This window comes from Semicossyphus pulcher, unplaced genomic scaffold, assembly GCF_022749685.1.
Source record: "Semicossyphus pulcher isolate SPU_LCO1_2020_fin unplaced genomic scaffold, fSemPul1.0.p SCAF_5, whole genome shotgun sequence".
NCBI classification, from domain to species: Eukaryota; Metazoa; Chordata; class Actinopteri; order Labriformes; family Labridae; genus Semicossyphus; species Semicossyphus pulcher.
In genome coordinates this window covers 11,196,856-11,220,168 of record NW_027211726.1, presented here as the reverse complement: position 1 = coordinate 11,220,168, position 23,313 = coordinate 11,196,856, and the positions used below count along the sequence as shown (strand labels likewise).

The window sequence follows — 23,313 nt, the reverse complement described above, 5'->3', positions numbered from 1 at the left end:
GATGTAGAAATGTGCAAGTAAAGGCAGGAAAGAGGAAGACAGCAAGCTGTTAAACATGGCCGAACTACAGCCACCCTTTGACCTGAAGGATACAAGCAACATGTTTTGGTGAGTCACCCTGAATGTAAACATAACTTATATTCATTGACAAGAAGTTTCCACATGGCACCTTTAAGAGGACGCATTAATCCCACACAAATTTCCCTCATCATCCCACACTTCTCTGTGTTTTAGCGAAAGAGGATGACGTGGAAAATGTCTCATAGAAGCAGAGATTACATCTGATAAATATGAGCATGTGTAAAGAAGATTGTAGTCGGACGAAACATAATTCTTTGTGATCTGTTTGATAAAGTGTGTGTGTGGCTGGCTGGTACAGCAGCACTCATGCCTTCTGAAGCTGGGAAAAAGTACTGTGATGTTCGAGTCTTACTGCACCCTAAGAGAAACAGCTTTGCAATCTGCTACATGAGAAGGAATACATCTGCAGTTTAATGCCGAGAAGTCTTGAGCAGCAATTTGTAAGAGAGATTAATGCAAATGTAAGTGCTTTGCAGCAGTTTTCTTTTAAGTCTGATTGAATTACAGTGCAGTTATCAAAGCATCTGGAACCAGAGAGAAGACGGAAATGGATATGGCAGATTACAAGACTGAGCACCATAGGGGGGCAGAAATGGAATGACTGGAGGCGAAAATGGAAGATCTATTTTCTATTAGCACTACTACCCTGTGTAGCAATCTAATGTGTATGCACATGGGAGTACACTTTATATTGGTGTTTCTGTTCCTTACTATTACTCACACCCAAACCTGAGGTGTATAGAAGGTCAACTTAATGAACAACACTTTGGCTGGGTTAGTGTCATGTTTCTGACCGCTTGAATTGAATTGTTGCTTGTCTTTTTAAGTGCAGACGGCAAGAATCACTAGAATAAAGACGTTTAACTTATACTGTACACAAATGAGCAGAAAGAGAGTTTAAAGAGGAACATTTCAGCACACGTCTCAATAATCTTCACACCCAACTCTGCAGCTAGAAGGGGAATGTGGGTGTTTCTCTGCGGGATATGAGATGAATTTCTAGGCACACAAATCAGATCAGGTGAACTGCATACATGAGCAAAGTGCTGTTTCAGAATATGCACGTTATGAATTGTGAACCTCTGGACCCTTAGTCAATGTTAAACATGATAACAGGAATATGTCATGTTTACTTTATTGTTTTACTCGTGAGTCTTGCAGCTGAGATGATTCAGCAACTTCACACACAAATGCAAGCGCAAATCGCTTAAAATGTCACAGGCTTCAATCAGTGTCAGGCTGGTACCTGGTGGCCTTTAAGGGGTGAATGTTTTATTCAGAACAGTTTGAAAGGCTGAGACTCACAAAGGGCTTAAGCAGAGTAGGGCTCTAACAGGGCAATCTGTGCTTAGTTAAAGGGGGTGTAATGCCAAATCACACCATAATGTAGACTTGCAACTTTCCTGTCACTGCTTTGTCTTTTCTGCTGCGTAACCCTCTGACGTCACAAACACGCCAGAAACAGGGTTAGTAAACAGTGAAGATGTTACGGTGGTTAGGTCTTTATTGTCTTTTCGGTAAACTGTTCCCAACAATGCCGAGGAGATAATAACCCGGGTCTACTGCAGAGTCATTTGACCCAGGTCTGAATGCCGACTGTGACCTTTCCCATTAAGCAAAGAAAACGGATGTTAGCGGGTGTTATCGTGTTTTTTGACCAGTGGGAAAACGGCTATCCTAACTTGAGCTTTTTATGTTTGTCCATTGCATTAGAAAGAATTTTTCCATCAGTGAAAAGTACTGTGAAACACATACACCAAAAATAAGGTTAATAAAAAGGTGCACCAAGTCTCAGCAAGGTCTGTCTTTTGTGGAATTTCAAGGGGTGGTTGTTTTATGTCTGAGGCAAATCCTGTGATTATATGAATAAACATGTTTGAATGCTATCAAAGGTAGACATAAACTGTAAGGCAGAATACTGTGATGGAAAATCAGTGGAGATAAGAAAAAAAAACGTTAGTTTTGTAGCAAATGGGGCCATTAAAACTTTTCCAACCATAAGACGGGGATTCTCTGCCATCGTCCTTCCCCTCCTCGCTGTCTCTTTCTTTCTTCTTTCGGTGGTGTTTGTGTCCTCTGTGTCGATGCCTCCGTTTGCTCTCCCTTCCAAGAGGAACATGTACGCCTACGTACACTGCTCTGTGGCCTGGGGAAAACAAGTGCAATAAAAAAAATCAGATCCGTTTCTTGTAAACCCTCGTTCACACACATTGGAAAAGTAAAAATGAATGTATCGCAGTCTCAATCGTTTACAACTTCAACTCAAAAACATTGAAGACGGAAGACAAAGTAACTCTTTCCATTTCTTCTGGATGCTCTAGATAACCTACTTGAGGGGAATCAGAGTGCAATATTTAACCTTTTCACCCCTCTGTTTCCCCCTCAATGTTTTATCTACTTCCCCTCATTATTGTTCTTGCCACACAGGAACCCTGTTCTGAGCTGTAAACGCCCTACTTTCGCCCTACATTCCCTACCAATAGTCATTTTCCACAGATGAGTCATCTCTCTTTGATTTGAGAGGGAACCCAGGAGTGAAACCGAGACGCAGCACTAAGAGGAAGGCATAAGCGACACACGCATGAGCTGAACAGATGGAGAGAAAGGGAGAGGGAGAGGGAAACAGGAAGAGAGAGGGAGAAAAAAAAGAAGATGAAAGAGAGGATGCAGGGGGGAAAAAAACCTGACAGCTTAGATGGACAGAAAGCAAGGGGGCTCTATGGGAGTTATAAAAGGAGAGAATTAGATATTATTGGTTGGGAGGATGAAGGACAAGAAGAGTGGTGGGCCCACATAAAGGAAGAGCAGTAAGCAAGAGGGGGAGGATAGAAGAAGTAGGTACACTTAAGGGGGGTATTGTGTGGGCTTTTTTCTCTGCATGTGAACAGCACTGACACATAGACGATACACTAAGTCCACCATCGGCTCTAAGCACTTCTTTTATTCATCAGCATATTACATGGTTTATAACATTCATAGACAGATATGCCCATTGATATACTTTACTATATGGCGTGCAGCGACTGTTTCCTCTTCATGCTAGCTGACTTAGGAACCTAACCAGTTCTTAAAAAGGGAAACAGAAAGAAAAAAAGGTTTGGTTAGTTTTACACTTACTTTCCAAATCTTCACTTTCGTAGTTTGTGTGAGTGGTGAAGCTGGTCTTCCCATGGTCAACTAGTGCCTCCTCATCCAGACCCTTAAAACGACAGGAGAGAGGAAAAGAGAGGGAGAGGCAGGGGGGGAAAGAAATATAAAAATATTAAAGTAATATTCTCGAAGATTTTCATTTAAAAAAATGTCTGTTAAGTCACCATTTATTGCTGGATAAGGGTCACACAATGGTGATTGAGCCTATGGCCCACTGATGAAAGCCTTTGCATTTTCAGTATTATGGACTGGGTGTCTGTGGCGACTTTCACAGAAAAAATCCCAAGCGGTGCCCAGTTAGTGACGTGTTTTCCATCACCCAGCAGTGGTTGGTCTGCCAGAGAGGGTACGTCCAACCGTGGAAGTCACACATGCAACACTATCTGGATATCAGGCAAGTGTGCTCCCGCAATGTTTATTGCCATAGGTGCCGCCAAAGGCGTCGAAACTGAGATCTTCGAGATTACAACTTTAAGTCGATATACAGTATCAAATGTTTGCATTTGTTTTTACAATAGGATAAGATAAGACAAGCTTTATTGATCCCCTTTAGCTTTATTGAAGGGGAAATTTACTTGTTACAGCAGCTCACAAAACGGGCAAATTAAATAAAGTACTCAAGTAATAAAAATGAAAGTGGCAATACATTTGGAGCTATTGTAATTAAATAACCGTTTTGGATTTTGCTGCTTTTTAAATAGCCAAAGCCTACATTAGTGGGTGACGTAATGAGTCTGTTCATCGTTGCAGAAGCTTGTTGGAAACTAACAAGGCAGAGAGAGGACTCAGAGTCTTTCCCAAATGGTGTTGCCACTAAGCAGAGTAGCTTGTTAAGGACTGACGAGGCTGTGATTGTTATTGCACAGTAATCTCTGGGGGGAAGACAGCTGAGACTGTAAAACTTTCTCATTCACCTGCAGTTTTGATGAACAGGTTTAAAGGGGATTGCCTGTTTCTTTTTTTAATTTCATTTTCATCCCATACCAAATCACTCTGTAGCTCTGGGTACGGGAGTTAGCAAACAAAGTAGGGTTAAAACATGGCCAACAATGACACAATTTCACATCACACTCAAGAAAAACAACTTAGATCATGAGCTACACACATTTAATTACATACATTTAATTGAGTAAGTGTAATAATTAGTAAATGTTAGTAGTCTGGAAGACATACTCTGACAGACAGGTAAAATACAGCAGAAGATGTGATACGCATTTGTATAGCTAATTAACTCTAATGGTGTCCTTAAACAACCTTTGTACAGCAAAGTATAACTGGAATGTTTTGAGGTCTTATCGATGTGCTAATCTCCACAAACTAATGAGTGTGTATCAGAACATTTTTTTTTACTGTTACAGTCCTCATGATAAAGGTCGAGTTTCATAGCAACGTGTAGAAGCTTGCTGCACTCATTAAAAAAGAGGTTATGACCTCAGTGAAAATAATTAGCCTGATATCGATGTCGTTGAAACATAAAGCGATAGACAGGCCCAATTAGAGGAGTATAAAGCTGTCAGGATACACAGCAGCAAAGGTACTATTTCTTCATGATGTAATTATATTGCCTTTAAACCAATAAACTAATCACAGAACCAAAACACACACACATGCTGTAGCTCTACTTGTGAGGACAGTCTTTTCCACAGCCCACACACACACAAACAGTGACAAAATCCATGATCCTCTTTAACCCAGATCTGGCTTGGTCCAATTACCGGCCTTGTTATTAATGGTCCCAGACTCCCTGCCCTTAAGTGCCAAAACAGTTTAGGCAGCCACAGTGACAGTGTCTCCAATTACAGCAGCATGGTGGCCAAACCAGAACTAAATTTGCTTGGAGTAGTCCTTGCTGGTCTTCCACCAGAATACAGCAACTGATGGTGTTGTTACTCCAGACCACAACCATAGAAATAATGACAAAACCCTTAAACCCCAAACTACCGCTACCTGTCCCAAATCGACCAACAAATACATTGAATAAGGGTGGCTTGTCAAATCATGTGAACCTATACACCTGCGGCAAACTGCAGGCCCCCTTTTGAGGCATCGTGACGAGAAAAGAAAGCTTATTTTTAACACGCATTGATTTAAGGGTGTATAAATATCACAAGGTGGCGGTGAGCTAATGCTAAATCCAACTGAGACACCCGAGCTGAAGTATGGAGTTAAGTTTCTGAGAGTTATGGCTTATAGTACGGATGCTATCTCTGTGTCTTTCAGTCCAACTTTTAACTGTTAACGACTTTAAAACAGGCTGGGGCAGGCTTCAAATTGCAGTTGAAGAAAAGAAAAATGTATTTCTCACATTACAACTGTATCCAAAGTGATTAAAGACATACACTTTAAAGGACTTTCCAAGATTCCATCAATCAGTCTTTTATATAAGCCAGATACTGTGACCATCCAACCCTTCCTTTCAAGTACAAATGTGCTGTTCTGCTGCCTTGTGCACAAACACTTTGATGCAACACCATCACCAATTGGAGGATCCTTTCATGCACTTCAACCAATCACAGAAAGGCACTGCTGTTCAGCAAGAGGGGCTGGAAACAAAAGGTGTTGATGTTAGCCACATGCCAAAGGGGATATGGAATGATATTAGGGCCTTGTGCGTCTTCTCGCCAACATGCCAGTCACTTCCACTGACTGACCTCACTGTTTCATTCTGATGGAAAGCACGCACTATATGTCAATCATCCGCCCTCCCTGTTTCATTACTGCCTTATTCCTTATTCCTTCCTTATTAATGTCTTCAATGACATTCAGATTTCCAAACATACATTACCATTATTAGAGCCCCTCCTACAATGAATGATGGCAGCTGTGATCGTGTTTGTGTGTGCATTAGTTAGCTTGTGTGTGTGTGTGTGTCTCAGTTGCCGGTGGATTTGCATGATAATGAGCCGTGTTGCTCTCTGACAGCGCCTTGATGAGGAGCGGTAATAATTCAGCTGCTGTGAGGGTGAAGAGCAGCAAGAAATGAATCTATGTCTCATAAGAAGTAACTCTTACGGCACACCAGGGGTAACTAAAACTGGACGTTTTTTATTGTGGTCATGTGTGATGCAGAGGCAGAGGATACTACCAGGGGTCTCAGATCTTACACACGTTTAATTGTGATAAAGTCAGGACAGTACAAATAAATCTGTACTTGTTTACGTAATTGCCCAGCCAAAATAAGATGATGAGGATGAATGTCTAGAGATCGTTAAAAACAGTTTCTTTTATTAAGCAAGCAAGTTTAAAGGAGCAGTTCGCCCCTGGAAAAAGCCACCTTCAGTCAAAGCTGGTGTTCTCTGTAATCGAAAGAAGCAATAATATTTGAAATTGGCGCCAAAGCTGTGGAGAAAGTTGTACAAACAGCTTTTGGTTTCACCCATTTTATATTCCTACAACACCCAGCGTGCATTGCGGCCCTCCCTCTGAAAGGAATGGCCCAGCGAGAGACACTGAAGTGAAATACTACCGATTTGCTGCAGGCAATATGCACCAGTGATACAGAATCCGAAATACGACGAGAATATACCGGTGGATCATCTAAAAAAATCTTCGGGTCTGCAGTCAAACTGACGATTTTGAATGAGACATGACATCGGAGGCAGGCGTCCTAGATTGAGGAAGTGTAGTTTAGCAAGCTCCCTGGCCTCCGCTAGATGACGCGCTTTACATAGTTTGGTGGAGGTTTTCCAGGGTCCATTGGAGAAGCTTCCTCCAAAGGCACAGAGCGAATTGCATTTTTTTCTTACCATAATGGCATTAGCTCCCTATAATAGCATGATAACACTGAGGTTGAAAATCGGCGAACTGGCCCTTTAAGAACAGTTCTAATTTCCTATTCTGCAGGAATCACATGAACCCATGTTTACAAGCAGGACACACAAAGTTAGCGTTAAACTCCTTCCTGCTTCATGTATATTCTTAATCTTCTTAAAATACCAATTCCACAAATCTGTTAATTTGACTGTAAACACTTGTTTATGTACAAACATCCATTAACACGGATTCTACGATGTGTGTCGTCACGCCGGTTCAGTCAAGTAAATGCACGTGTTCGAGTCTGTTGTGCCCTCGACCCCGAATTGCTTGGGACAATTTAAGAACACATGATGCAATCTGTCACATAGCTTTGTCCAAAATAAACCCTCTACTCTATCACCAGCAGTCCCCAGGCCAGGGAGGCGATTGGCCATTATGCCCAGAAAGCACAGCTGTGGTTGGGCTACAGGAGCAGTGCCAGTGGGGAGGGCTTTGAAGGCTGAAAAATGACCAGCTGAGTAAGAAAAGCTAAGAGATAGTGACATCAATTGAGGGCTGTTGATAGAAGGCAGATGTGTCTCTGGCTGCATTATCACAGAAAGAAAGCCAGACAAGACTACATGTTTCTAGCACTGTTTTCTTGGTGGTGTGGATCCAGGGAGATTATTGTTGTGGTAAATATGCCCCTAAACCTGTTTGAAGCTAAAGAATGATTAGCAGGCTAAATAAAAGAAGAGTATTAACACTAAACAATAAATTCCAGATAGTGATAAGGATACAGATAGATGAAAACATTCAATTCAAACATAATCATGACATGAACTGAAATCAGAAAACTCTGGGGACTTGAATTTAAGCTCTGTTCCCCGTCTGCGCCCACTGAGTCTTGTGTGCGGCCACATGACAGAAACATTACTCGTGGGATTAAACACATCCCGCTCCCCATACCGCTGATAAACCAGATGTCCAGCACAGTGGGGAATTGTCATCAGAAGCCCGTTGATGTCACAAGGGAACATAACGTCACCTCTGGTGAGAAGAACTGAAAGCATGCGTGGAGTCTGGTTCAGGATAAGCCCTGTCTGACTTTTCTCAGTACACTTTAGAGGTGACACAATTACACCATAAAAAGTGTCACTCTTGTCTTCATCATTTCTCATCTTCAGCCCTACCCCCCATTCTCTTTTCTTTGTCATGTGGTTTCCTTTTGGGAATGCTGCTCCCAGGAAACAAAAATCCCTCATATCAACAGCTTTTCCCTAAATATATTTGTAACTGTCTTGTCGGCAAGCAACAAGTCTAATGTTTTTGAAAAGATCAATGATACCAAGTGGGCTAATAGGAAGCACACATTACTGTCAGTGTGTCTGCATATGAGGATTTCCACTGGCTTTTACAGCAGCTTAGATGGCTAATCACAAAGTGTTGGGTTGTATGCTGGAGTGGGGATTTATGGTTCACATGAACCTTTAAGAGTAAACACAAGGCTTACCATGTGTACACAAGGATTTCCTAAGTATACCATAAAGGTTGTGCTATGATCCATGTTAAATGGGCATGTTCAAGTCCAAGGTAGTCTTGTTGGGAGACTCTTAATGGGGGTTAACAGAGGTTTAACTCATTTTTAGGGGGGTAGAGTTTGTTGTGATGTGTCAAAGTATTTCATTGTTTTACTTTACCTCACACTATAATGTAGGGTTGTCGCAAAACCATAATTCTAAGTAAGGGGTCATGTAAAGTGAGCAGGTGTTATTTCAGAAATGTTGTCAATATTTACGATCCGTTATCCTGTTGTGTGGGGGGGGAACCCCGATGACAGCCAAGCACGCAGTCTGTGGATTGTCACGTGGAACCAAACGATAGCCAATTGGGAAGCAAGCTGACTGAGGAAGGAACCATAACAACTGCAGCCATGGCAACATGTATAGCCTATGTTCACGCCATCTCCACCACTTCATCCACAGTTTGTTCTTTTTTCTTCCTGAATTTTCAGTAAAAAGTCCAAAAACTATCATTGCCAATTCTTCTTGCCCGTCGTCCACAATGTTTGTTTTGGTGTAATCGCTGCTCTCCACACAGTACAGTTAGTACTTAGTTCACAGTATGACTTTTTCTTGCTGGCCACATACACATTTTTGGGGCCAAGGGCCATCAGGCCGGGTTAATGTCAAACCTTTGATTTAATATCGTACAAGACAAAATATTGACTTATTGCTTCCAGGATTGGGAGGATTGGCAATGTCATTCTCCTTGGCTGATGGCTAACAGTCCATCGAGTCAATTGTGGAACCCTCCATCACAATAACATTCAGGTTAACCTCATTTCTGTTATGTTTGTGTGGGATAAATTAAACACACAGCAGCCAAACACCTCTTCAGCCAACCAGACAGTGAATGAAACAACCAGCTATACGGCAAGCCAACAGGCCTGGTTCCCTCTAATCTTAGTCCCTTGCCAGGCTTTGCTTTACTGGGACCTGGTCCAATCGATAGAGACTGACGTAAGAAATGTGTTACATAGTGAGAGACCTGTCCCTTGAGATGACTGAATATCTCTCACTGCCAAAGCACAATTGAATACTAAAGATGAGAATATTGACATCTATTTACTGCCAATTATTGTTAAATTATGTAACCAATTAAATTACATCTAAAAACAGAATAATAGAGAGAAACAAGTCAGATATTATAGATGGCTGCTCAGCAAGTTGTGTAAAATGCATTAAACAGTAGGTAGATATATTGTGTGTATTATAGGCTATCTATCGGGAAAGCAAAAACATCCATGGTGCTTTGAAGGAGCTGGATAAGAAACATAAACACAGAGATACAATTTGATCAGGTGGCTTTATTTTGCTGACTTTTGCTTACTAGCCTTTCAATTATTAACCTCCCTGGAGCATCCACACGTTTGAAAAGGGCTAAAATAGTAAGGCAGTCAAAAGCCTGTGCCCTCTACTTAAAGGATGGAAAAAAGCCACTGTCAATCAAAGCTGGTGTTCTCTGTAACCGATAGAAGCAATAATATTTGAAATTGGCGCCATAGCTGTGGAGAAAGTTGTACTATTAGCTCGTGGTTTTACCCATTCCGACAACACCCAGCGTGTATTGCGCCCCTCCCTCTGAAAGGAAAGAACCAGCGAGAGACGCTGGAGTGAAATACTACCGTTTTCCAGTCAATGACATTGATCGCTGCAGGCGATGAGACAAAGCGGTACAGAATTCGAAATACGACAAGAATATACCAGTGCATCGACTAAAAAATCTTCAGGTCTGCAGTCTATATTTCAAACCTAGCGATTTTGAACAAGACATGACATCGGAGGCGGGCGTCCTGTTTTGAGGAAGTATAGTTTAGCAAGCTCCCTGGCCTCCGCCAGATGACGCACTTTACATAGTCTGGCGGAGGTTTTCCAGGGCCCGTTGGAGAAGCGGCTAGCGTCTTCCAAAGGCACAGAGTGAAATTGCATTTTTTTCCTACCATAATTGCATTAGCTCCCCATAATAGCGCGAGAGGACTGAGGTTGAAAATCGGTGAACTGGCCCTTTAATGCTGAATGAAGGTGTAGTTCGACCTCATAGTATACACAGCTGTGAACACATCCCACTTAACAGAAATACTGAAAAATCATGCTAATCACAGCCTCCATTTGATATAATCAATACTCAAAAACAGATAAACTTTGCAGATGAACACACAGAGACAAAGATTGAAAACAACACGTCTCTGCCCCACACACTCCATATGAGCACCTGATTTTTCCAGTCCCTCTGAGCCCATTGCTCCCAGTCTGAGCTTAGTAATGTTTGCGCTAGAATAAATGACAACAAGCATTTATTTCATTTTACACCAGTCAATAAATATAATCTCTATTGACAGCATGTACCTTGTTTGGCTTTCATCTACCTCGGCAGACCAATCATTCCTCGCCCTCTCCCTGACACTCCTTGCCTCTCTCCTCTCTTCCTTCCTGTTCTCCTTGTCCCGCTCCTGCAAGCAGCCATAACTGTCTATGTCCGTTTCCTCTCTTTCCTGCTCCTTGAGGCGATCAAAGAGTGGAAAGGAAACGTTTCCATTTCAAGAGGCATGTCCGATGAGGCAACAGCTTCTCACCCCAACTCTCACATTACCCCCATGCCCGCACATCCTCACACCTCAGCCTTTTTCCTTCTGGCCAAATATACAGACCACCTGCACCATTCATTAGCACAGACCTCTACTCCACTCTACTGTAAAGGAACAAAAGAGGACAAACCAATATAAACACACACCGATAATGCAGCACACACAGAGAGACTTGATTGTGATGAGGTGCAGACAGACAGTCACACACATAAAAACCACACGCACACACAGGACCAGACGTACCGTAAGCACATGCTCCCCTTCGCTCTGTTCCTCCATTTAGACTAAAACATCAAAGCAAAGCAGCAGGGACGTTAGCCAGTTCCTCCTTTCTGACGGTTATGTCCACTGTAGAAGGTGTGTGTGAGCTAAGCGCTAACAGAGACACTGTCGCACTTGTCTGTTCCCTCTTCCTCCACTCATCTCTTTATACGCCGAGAAGAGGAGAGAGAGAGAGAGAGAGAGAGAGCGAGCAAGCTGCTTCAAAACGCACACAGCACTGCTTTACCCTGTCAGCCCGCTCTTTGCTCGGCAGCCAATCCCACCATGCCAGCATGAATATTTCATTCGCCCAGCCAAGAGCCTAAAACACACGCACACACACACAGTATCACACGGAGGACATACACGCGCATTTGGAGGGCATTCAAATGCTCACCCGCTGAGGTATTCAGGTCACAAATGAAGACCCACCCCCAACACAGATAAATAGAAACAAGCACACGTGTAGGCTTGGCATTCCTCAGAGGGTGCAATGAAACGAAAAAGCAGATAGCTGTGTGTTCATTATGATACTAAATGCCTCGGTGCCTTTGACTTTGACATTCACTGTCCTTATCACAGCCTGTGCACAGTCTTTCAACAACCTGTAATTTTACTAAGAATTGTGGGTCATTTGTTTCCTGTCTACAACAAGAAGTGTTACATGAGCAGGCCAAAAAGGACATATTCTTAGAACCTCCAGTCCAGATATACTCCAGACGTGACATTCAGAACAGCGCCAGTCTGTTCCAGAAAACCATAAAGATGAAGGTGAAACCAAATGTAAAATTGAGATGAGGGACATAAAGAGTGCTTGATATTAAATAGAAACAGTGACATCTAAAGGCTGAGTGGAAAATTTGACTGGACTAAATTTGACTGGGAGCTTGTGCAGGATCCAGACCAAATAAAAAGAAGGACTAAATGCAGTCGTATCCTTTGTATCAGCAGAATGACTGTTAAACATATTAGACCTAACTTAGGACTCAAATAAGAATGTAAAGCTTTATCTTGACAACATAGCTGCAACAAAGTTATCATTGAATGATCTGTTAAGTTAATTGTTTAGTCTAGAGATGTTGTGATACCATGTTTTTCCTTTACAATATTCATTCAAACAAGTTTGGGTATCGGCCAAGTACCGATCAGATACAGGTGTGACACATAAAAAATAACAGCTGTATACTATACTATATGGCTCAGCAAAGGTATGATAGAGTGCCTTTTTAGTTTTTTGGCCATCTGACAAATGACATCAATTAATCAATAAAACTAGGTATAAATAACAATGTCTTTATATGGGAATATGTGTTTAACACATCTCTCTCACTTGTGTCTGCTTAAGAGCTTTGGAGAAACACTGATTTTTAATGTGAAGCTGCTTTATGCAGTGTTTTTACCACGTTTGAGATTAAATAAGATCAGATAGAACTTTATTAATCCCAAAGGAAATTATAGTGCAAGATAGCTCCAGAGAAATGCAAAAAACAACTCAAATATATGTGAAAATATAAAGTATATAAAAGTATGGGTTAATGCAAAAGAGACAGTGCCTGATAGAAAAACAATATTACAATAATACAATAATAATAGTTATTTGCAGAAGTAGGCAGGAAGTGATGGTGGCAGTTAAATTGACAGTAGGAAGAATTGGTAAGAAGTACAGGGTTAGTGTGTTTTTGAGTGGAGGAGACTGCAGATAATTCAGCTCCCCTTAAGAATCCTCTGGAACGATGAAGGAATCCAAACCAGAGAAACACTGAGTTAATTGAGTAAACCTCCGTCTAACGTTACAACCGCTTGAGCAACATTGTTGTTGGTTGCTCTCGTAGCATAATAAAGGAACCAAAATTTCTGTTTAGTTGCTCTAAAATTATAGTTTTGACAGTGACAGCCTTAATGTGTATCTATGGTGGCAATGCAGCACTGTTTGCTATATTAGGCAACTGTGTTGGAGTGGCGAAAGGAACTGGTTTCTGGCAGGAAAAGTAGATTTTATTCTGAGCTAACAAATTATGATATCTGACTAGTGCACCCATATATACTCAATGGCACATTTAAAGATTCAGTGTCAAAGATCTCAGTTTTGGCACCTATGGCGATAAACGGTAATTGCAGGAGCATACTTCCCAATTTAACCAGATGTTTATGGTTGGCTCCCTTTGTCATGGTTGTAACTCATGATTTAACTCGCTGACGGTCGCTTTCCTTTTTAGACTGTTTGCTTCATCTGAGCATCGAGTTTGTTTCTTTTTCTTTGGATTTTCACTTATTTTTGAAGTTGTATCTGTAGTCATCCATCTTTTCTTTGTTTGTTCAGCCATAGTAGATTACTGTTTACTCACAACACTTGAAGAGACCGGAAATGCAGCCGCATAGCTCTGCCTACGCTCTCTGGCAGACCGACCACTGCTGAGTGATGGAAAATGCGTCTGTGATTTTTTCCGCGAATGTCGCCACAGACACACAATCCATAATAATACTATATACTTCAAATGAAAAAGCTGTCATCAGTGGGCCACAGGCTCAATCACCACTGTGTTACCTCATTTGGCGATAGATAGTGATGAACAGACTTTTATTTACAAGAAAATCTTCAGGATTATTATTTTAAGGCAGCACTTTTTCCAGACAGTATTGGTAACGGAACAACTCTAGTTTTGTCAAACTGTGCAATTAACAATGCGGCATATTCTGTAGGGGTGGGCGATGTGTACAGCACATTATGGACAGCATGGAAAAAACAAACTTACAGTTTGTCAGACTGGCAGGACGGTAAAATGATCACCCTCTAGCTGTTTTATCTGTTGTGTGAGAAAGCTAAATAACAGAGCTGCACTTTAAATTGCATTTTCATTGTTAACACAATTTGGAAATGTGCAATAAAAAAAATCCAACTAGCTGCTCTTTTCATTATCTGATAATCAAGTGATAGTTGTCTTTATTGATGTTCCAGGATTAGTCAACAAACATTATGAAAAATTCCCATCACAATTTTATTCAAGCCCAAGCAATAAATGAACAAAGCCCAGTTGGTATTTAGCTTCCTATTAGAGTACACATAAACAGTGGCAAATTCTCCCACTATAATAGCAGAATAGAGAGAAGGGTTGACACTTTAGCTATTAAACTATTAATCATTATTAAAATAGATGCTTCACCTCTAAACACATCATTCTACATATAGAGCCATCTTCGGATTTCTGCCACTAAGGTAAGGCAGGGCTGACACAGGGTTGCGTGTGCACCCGCCAATGTTTAAACACAAGAAAGAAGCTTAGGTAACAAAGCTTAACCTCTCAAAGTTCATTATCCTTTCCAGTTTATACCAGCACCCAACAGAAAACCGAGCTCCCATTAAATGCAACCTTGGAGACTCAGAAAACACATCAGATCCATTATGCTGCTAAGTGTGGTCTAAGTTTTCCTTTAATTGGATGATCTCTCAAATCCTCTCTGTAAACATAGTGACAAAGGCATAATCCAATTTAGAGGAGTACAATCTTGGTCCTCTGATCTGCTTTTCTGCCTTTACATAATGAAAATAACCTTTAGGGCATTGTTCTGTTCATGCAAGAATAAAATGTGTTTCAGCCTATCGATAAAGCTTAAATCAGAGACCTCGAAGCAGACATAAAGAGGCAGGAAAAGCAGGCCTGTGATCAAATTTAGCTGCTTTGAATGTTTAGACTAGCTTGGATGTGTGTGGCTAAAGGAGGAGGTATAATACCCTCCCTGCCTCCACAACCATGGTTGATGGAAACTAAAAAAAAGGGTTGTTAGCTCCAGTGGAAGGCTGCAGCTCGACAGAGCACCTCCAGGGAGTACATGCATTGAAATTTGTGAGTATAGCCCCTTTCCCACTGGTCAAAAAACCCACTAACACCCAGCTTTTTTGCTTAGTGGGACAATTCAGACCCTGGTTAAATGACTCTGCAGCAGACCCGGGTAATTTTCATCTAGGCTCCGATCGATGGAGGGAACACAAAACCCGGGTCAACGCGCTAACCTCTGCCCCCTTTCCGGCGCGATGCTATGACGCGCATTGAAGTTCTGGCCGCTGTAGCGTAAAAACAGAAGAACAACATACAAAGCCGAGTTTGTTCTTTGCAAGATGCAGCAACACTGGAAAGGCAGCGAAGTGAGAGAGCTTCTTCTGATACAAGGGGAAGTTTGTTGTTTGCCCCTGTTTCCAGGGGGTTTGTGACGTCAGACGGTGACGCAGCAGAAAACAGACCAAAGGAGTATACTCCACTAGCAATGGGAAAAGAGACAATCGGCATTTATTAGCGGGTCTTTCCAGGTCTGAAAACCCAGCGTCAACGTGCTAATTTTGATGGAAAAGGGGTATATGAGACAAGGACACAAAGCAAAAAAACTGTTGAAATTAAACATATCCTTTGAGTCAAAAACTACAGGATAATGGTACACATAACTGTGTCAAAGTTCAGTATTTGTAGTGGACTTAATCATTGCCGCCAAAAAGTCATTTTAAATCTTGTGGCCTGAGAACAGGTTAATCACGCCCTGTGAAAATACATTTCATTACAGAAAGTAGATTGGGTTCAAAACTTACAAACAGGTGCTCTGTTGTGCACTCCAATTAAGCCATAGCTGGGCACTGTAAGAACAGAGCTCCATCAGAGTGGCAAAGAGGCTCATTTTGGGTAATTACCTATGCAAAGCAAAGCCATACAGTAAGTTAGCTTCATAAAAAACTCACTAACCCTGGCAGTAAGTGCTGAGTCAATAATAGTCCAGGTCAAAGAGCCTAGAGTGGCCAGACTTAATACTGCCCTCGCTAATGGAACAGCAGGAAGCACAAATCCCTGTTCTCCTGGCAGGCAGGCGAACACCTGAGGTAGAATCAATGAAAGCTCACACTGTAGTTAAACTAGTACAGTCAGAAACAGAGTTCATGGTTTCAATGACAGAAGGTTTGTGTTTACTGACAAAGTATATCAATAATTTAACACTGTATTAACTTAACCACAGTACCAATAGGATGTTTTGGCCTAGTGGTTTTGTTTTCATACATTACTGTTAGGTACAGAATCAAAAGTACCCTTCTTTTAGGTTTTTTTCTGCCCATGGATACCATTCAAAGTTAGCCCAGCAGTTTGTTGAAGCCAAACAATCCAGTGAACTGTGGGAGCAATGGGTACATAATTGACCACTAAACATTCATAGCTTCAAAGTTAAACATAGCTGGATAAGAAACTCCCTAATAAAATCCTTCTGTTTTTAGGTCGCAAAAACATCCTTACAAACTGTGGTAATACTTATCCAGGTCAAAGCTAAGTAGGTCTTTGTAAAAGGACACAAACACAGCTTGATTTGATCATCATTGGCCTGAAGGCAGCAGAACAACGTCCAATTCATGACACTACATAGCATGTTTTTTCTTGCTACGACTGTAAACCCCATTTCTTAGGTCAATGACAGCAATGTTTCACTTTCAAATTGGCATTTTTAAAGACACCTACAAATAGTATTTGTCAACCAGCAAGCCTGAAAATAGCAAAGACTCTTCGTTGAAACTATATTCATGTTTTTCAAAGCATGCACACGCTAGCTGAATGCCCAACTCAAAGTCCGGAATGGCATTTTCTTTCGGGTGTCTATCTTCATGGGTTAATAGTTAATTTGTCCATTATTAGGCAACGAGCAGTTGAACCTCTGCATAAAGGGTCCTGTGTCTCAGTGAATGCACTGACCTCCGTGCTTGGGGGAAGGAGTACAGCTATCTGGCTTTTCATTGGGCAGCAAGGGGTCAAGTTTCATCAGATGCAAGCACATGTCCATGCATGCACACACACTTCGGCATACACACACACAAACATAGTAGTGGACAACCCTACACTAGCATTGATGTCAGGAAGTCAGCATGCATTTTAAACTTAGCACTGTAACCAGTTTCTTTTTGGGGCTTGTGAACCTGCTTTGGTGCTTGTCTTTCCATCTGTGACTGTAAAGTAACACCCAACAGACAGGATGTGGGTCTCTTAAGTCTCAGCCACAACTCTCTGACGTCACATTCAAAACAGTTTGGTAGACAGTTTGGTAGACGTTACCTAGTGTGGTGCAAAATAATATCTCTTCCACTTCCATGTCTATTTTTCCTCTCCAGCTTCCACAGTAAAGTTAGCAGCATTTCCTGACTTGGAAATGTCACACAAGAAAGCCGGTCTATTTTAGGCGCATTTGATATGCAATTTATTTCTGTAAATGCACCAGCAGATCTTATCAACTTCACACACATTATCAATAAATGAAGAGTGAACCTGTTGAACGTGAGAGGGAAAGGCTACTAAGCTGATACATAGCTATGACGTTTGTTATTACAGGCATTGTAAACAGTTAAGAGTTACTTAAGCAACACAAAGCCTTAAAATATTAGTCAGCTGTACGTTTTATTATTAAACTGCTTGAACAAACTCTTTTGTCCAGACTTGAAATATAACGGGACATCTTTTAATTGAATTACAGTTAAGGACGTTAATTACGTCACTGAACTGCCTAGACTCTGCTCGCTCTCGGCTAATTCACTAACGTTCGCAAGTACTATCTGAAAACTAACGTAGGGGAGCTAAACTCTTAAAAACTGTGCAGGAAAACAAATTTCCTTAAAAAGAATATTTGAATACACGCTTTCTCAGACTTCAACAAGAGACCTGAACATAAGTTGTATCCATGCCACGTGTCAAAAAGTAGAAAGCCGGCTAACAATAGCAGCCGGATGGTGCCTCACTAAAGCTGACTCCCAAGCATCCCTAGTACTTCCACGGCTGCTTGGCAAACAAGGGGCAAACACGGACAAAGAGCCATACAAACATGATAGTGGGCCAGCGGTTAACTGTTTGGGGCGGGTACTTACTGTTCTCAAGAGGGGTCTCATTTGTTCCGAAGGTTCGTCCATTTCACCAGCCGCCGGTTTTATGCACAATGTTCACTTCTTTTTTTTTATTTGCCGGCTAATATGTTGACGAGACCGGGCCGGGTGACACTTCTCTGAACTGTGACGACTGGCTGTGCTTTCCTTAACGACGCTGTGAAGATACGCCTCTAAAATGATTGACAGAAATTGATTGCCAATAGGCGTAGTATAGCCGGCGTTCCCGGCCAATCAAATCTAAGAACGTAACGATTAGGGCGGGTCTATTTCTCTGTCTACTCAAAGTCCCCAAGCGGGCTTTTTTTTGTTTTGTGTTTTTTTAACCCTGCTGGGATGACTAGCTTCCTATCATTCCGTTAGTTTGACTGACTGGAACTTTGAAAATACATAAAACTTGAATCTAAACTGAAGTCCTACATTTATAGAGACGCAGGTTTTATAGAATATCAATTAAAACGATGCTATTAAACTTATGTATGTAGCCGGTATATTAGGTTTGTATTTTGGCATAAATACGTGCAAATGACAACTAAGAACAGGCAGATAAGCCTATTCCATATATTTCAAATAACATCCGACTTTTCTTTAACTTTTAATGCTCCGCAAAGGCCAATCCGTAATGGAAATGTAGCTTAAGCCAAAGTAGCCACCACCATAATTCAAAAAATAATTGAAAGGGATCCACCACTTTTTCTGTAACTGACTTAAAACACTATAAAACAATAAGATGAGATAAGATAGAACTTTTTTTAATCATGAAGGAAATTATAGAGCCAGAAAATACAGTGTAAAATTAGAGAACGACAAAAAAAACCCCTCAAATATCATTGAAAATATAAGTTGCTTTTTATAGATGTGTTTCAGCAACAAACACAAAAAAAAATCCAATACAACAATTTATAAAAGATTAATCTGGGATATACTATTTAATATCGCTTGTACATACTCTTATTCATTGCTAATTTTAATACTTACCAAAGTAAGTATTAAAGAAGATTTGCACATAATTTTAATTAAATCCTTCATATCACCTTACAGTCATGACATACGTTTGTTTTAGGCTACATAAAACCACCTTTGTATGTCATATTTTAAAAGATAATAAAACAGTGTAATGAGTAATTTCCACCAGCAGATGGCAGTGCTGTATCAACCTTTTCTCTCTGGTCATGCAAGATAGCAGTTGGTTGCCAGATTTAAGTACATTTAATTCATTCTTTTGAGGTCTTTCTGGGGTTTTTTATTCGTGGTCATTTAGACCGTACAACGTGTGGAGGGAAATTGACAATTGGATTGTTATAAGCAAGACTCTTAACTGACTTGTTAAACCATTAGAAATATGCTTTATATACCAGAGACAAAGCTTTGGATGGAAGAATGCATTTTGAGCCTCAGATTTAAAGAAGGTACGACAAGTTGATGTAGATACAAAATGCACACTTTGCATTTACCTTTAATGGCCTAGACTAGAAAGCAAATGAAGGACAATCTTTCTTTCTGATCTTTAGGTTTACCAAAAAAAAAAATAGAAATTATACCCTTTGTCACCTGCATTAGGCACAAAATCCCGACATAAACTTAACCAAAGTGAGTTTCAATACAATTAGAATACTAATCAGACAGGTGCAATCAGCCAAACAAGTCTGTTCTTCCAGGAGAGTTCATGGGTATCTTCCTTTAAATAGAGCCTGTTCCTCACCCACCCATCAACCTCCGGCATAATCACGCGGCGGCTCAGAAATAGAACTGCGAGGTGGGAGATCAAACTATCACCTCTTAATTGTACCCTGAGTCTTAAAGATGCTGAGAGCCCATTAACGCACAAAGAAGAGTGCTGTGTACTGCTCCTGAAACATGCATCCGCATAATGCAGCTGGGAGATGAGTCAGAAGTTAGACAAGTGGAAGACGCGCCACACTGGCATCCACCTGTGCTGGGACTCGCTTAAAGACACGCAGAAGTGTGGTGATGATGATAAAGAAAGTTTGCTCTTTGAACAAAGAAAACGCAGGAAGAAGAGTTGGACGGAAGTGAATGTAGTGGAAGAATAACGAAAGAAGGGTAATATCAGCTGCAGGATTTATAGAATCTGTGCACAGGTTACGCAGATATTTGTCATTCAGCTTGGAGCAGCAAGAGGTGACACATTAGTGAGTGAAACATGTACCACCAAATGAATATTGACTGTGTCGTGTTTTGTCCCAGAAGCTGCGGAAATTAAGAGTCCCACTCTCCCAGAAGGTTTCGAGGCTGTTGTTTTTCTCCAGCAGCGAGGCCTTCTGATGGTGCCAGGAGAGAAAGAGGAGAATGTGAAATTCCCACATCTGTTGGAGCGCTCCATCAAAGTGCCAATGCATTGATTTTGACCACAGATCTGTTCCACGCGGCTGCCTCTGCATGCCCTACCCAAAACATTTGCTCTCAAGACCATGCAGGGTCTTGCGGGAGCTTCAGTGCCCCTGAATCCTGTCCAGCTCCTCGGAGACAATCAGAGGAGGGAGGGGGGGGGTAGAGGCCAATGACCAGCATGGTGTACCCAAATCGACCCAGAGCGGGGTAGATGATGGGAGGGGTAGATTGTAAATGGTGGCCAGACGAGGAAGGTGGGAAGGGGGAAAGAAGGGAAAGGGGGGGTCCGGCCTGTTGAGGTGCGTCCCACTGCCCTCCAGAGGGAACACGGTGGTTTGAAATCAATGTGCTGTTAAGTGCAGCTTAGCTGCGGGATACTCTCCCTGATGTTATCCATGCACCAGCGAGTCAGGGCCTTTTTCCTGCGCTGCACACGCCGTCTGAGGGCACCGACATGAGGCCCCTCCACGCCTGCGGTTCCTCTCACCTCCGCACTCTCTGCCAACACTCAACGCCCTTCTGCAAACAGTTGTGGCCCCGCTAACTTGAGACTCATCTCACACCAGGGTCTCACTCCAACAAACTTGTGAGCATTACACTGCTGCAGCCTCTCCATCCCCTTTAACTGCTGATTAACCAGGTCCAGAGGAGGAGGCTAAATAAAGCATTGTGTTGTATACATTGACACCTGGGGAGAGCTAAAAGGAGAGCCTTTGTCAGCATCATTATGGCCATGACCTCCACTTAATAATACAAAGAACATATGCTCATAATACAGCTATCCCTGAGGGAGGTGCAACAAAATGCTACTCTCTGGACCAGGCTTTGGTTTGGGCCTGTAAGGAAACTCAAACACAATTATAAAGAATAGCTCTAACTCAAATTGACTAATGACATTAAACTCAAAAAGCATCCAAAGTGCATGTAAAATAAATGCGATTAAGTAGATCACCGTTAAATACATGAGTGGCCTTATGAGACTCAAACGTCCCCGAGGAAACAATCTCCTGTAATGCTAACTGGCTTCTTTATCATTTAGCAGAGGTGACATTTATCAACACATCAAAAGGGGAAATATAGTGTGAAGAGGAGACATAATCAGTCTGGCTGGTCTATAGGTTACTTTTTTTGAAAGGGGGCGTCTAAAAAATATTGACCCAGACACACGAGCGTGCCTGTGGCTGCATTTAGCCAGTGAGAGCAGTAATAGTGTGTGACTGAAGGTGAGGAAACAGCCTCAGGCCTTCATCTGGGTTTAGATGTCAGCCCTCCTTGGCTACAATGTCTCAATAGCCTGCTTGGCCTTTCTTACATGAACTCTCAACGTGGACGGCCTGAGGGAAGGGCACAGACATGCAACCGCTCCTGCATATATATATATATAAAAAAAAAAGTTGCTCTAAATTCTACAAACTTCCACTCTGTCCTCTTCGGCCTCGTGTTACCGACACGGCGACAAAGCTCAGTCAATTACCGGGATTGTAGTTTGCAATGTTAACAACACACAACAGTCAATTCCTCATCCCAATGCGCATATCTCCTTTAAGTCAACACGGTCTGAATTCGTGGAAGCATGTCGCAGAGGTGTCTATTGATTACTCCACCTCTTGCATGAACGGTTGAGAAAGAATCTATTGACTTGTTGCTAGCGTTTCCGAGCCGTCGGGAGCTCACGTGTTTCTGCGGAAGATCCATCAAATAAATGATGAGAGGATGTTTGCAGAGCTGCAGGGGAGAGACTGTGGAGGATATTTGTAGTTTATATCCAAGATAGATGTCCCTGCTACTTTATTGACAGGAGATTTTTTTTGTTGCAGTGGGAGGATGGCAGACATTAGATTCTGCAGTGCCAGATTTCAGGGCCAACATGCCGCTAATAAGGCATTTAAACAGGATGATGCACTTTGGATGACAGTGGTGGCACTCTTAAAACATGCATATTTTTCTTGGGTTTGTTTGCGAGTGTGTGTGCTGGAGTATGTGGAAAGTTTAATTCAAGAAATTGTGTGTACAGAAAGTTTAAGCGGAGTATTTCCCGTGATACGTGTGATAGTGATGTGCGAGTCACGAGTCAATCGTTCAAAATGAACGACTCTTTTTACTGACTCGGTCCTAATCTACGCTAACTCGTTCACTGACTCACCCCTCCTACCCGCCACTAGCCACTGCTAACTGTGAATTTGAGGCGAGACCACCGTATAAGCCCTGTGAGAAAAACAACCACTTTGGTGCTTGTTACAAATCAGTGCTCGCTCCCACAGTCCGGCGCCCGGAGCTCACTCCCTGCCCTGAGCTGAAGGTCTGACTCGGGTTACACGAGTCACTCACTTAATCATTCACTCGGTACCCGCTCTCCCAACACGCCGCGGAGCCCCCACCAGGAGCGGGCAGAACTCATCTAGTTGGTTAAGCAGTTGTGACTTGCTAGTCGGTGACTCACTGGATAATTTTATACTCAGCTGTCAACTTGAGCTGGCAGCTCTGAAACCGGTTGAGTGTTTCAAGCCTGGCGCAGAGGTTTAGACAATATTAGCTGGTGTTCTCTGTAATCGATAGAAGCAATGATATTTGAAATTGGCGCCATAGCTGTGGAGAAAGTTGTTCAAACAGCTCGTGGTTTCACCAATTCTACATTCCTACAACACCCAGCGTGCATTGCACCCCTCCCTCTAAAAGGAACGGCCCAGCGAGAGAC

The 23,313-nt window shown here is 42.0% G+C and overlaps 1 protein-coding gene across 4 annotated transcripts in view; it reads right to left on the bottom strand.

Annotated features, from left to right (window-relative positions):
* The window catches only part of LOC138608357 (sodium bicarbonate cotransporter 3-like), a 43,751-nt gene extending 25,371 nt beyond the window's left edge, over positions 1 to 18,380 (bottom strand). For all 4 annotated transcript variants that reach the window (XM_069680927.1, XM_069680925.1, XM_069680924.1 and 1 more), the window contains exons 1-3: positions 18,252 to 18,380; positions 3,199 to 3,280; positions 2,078 to 2,227 (exon numbers count right to left, since the gene is read on the bottom strand). In XM_069680927.1, coding sequence (XP_069537028.1) covers positions 2,078 to 2,227; positions 3,199 to 3,280; positions 18,252 to 18,293 — 274 coding nt within the window. In that variant the 5' untranslated portion in view covers positions 18,294 to 18,380. The remainder of the gene's footprint in view (positions 1 to 2,077; positions 2,228 to 3,198; positions 3,281 to 18,251) is intronic.
* Positions 18,381 to 23,313: the final 4,933 nt, after the last annotated feature.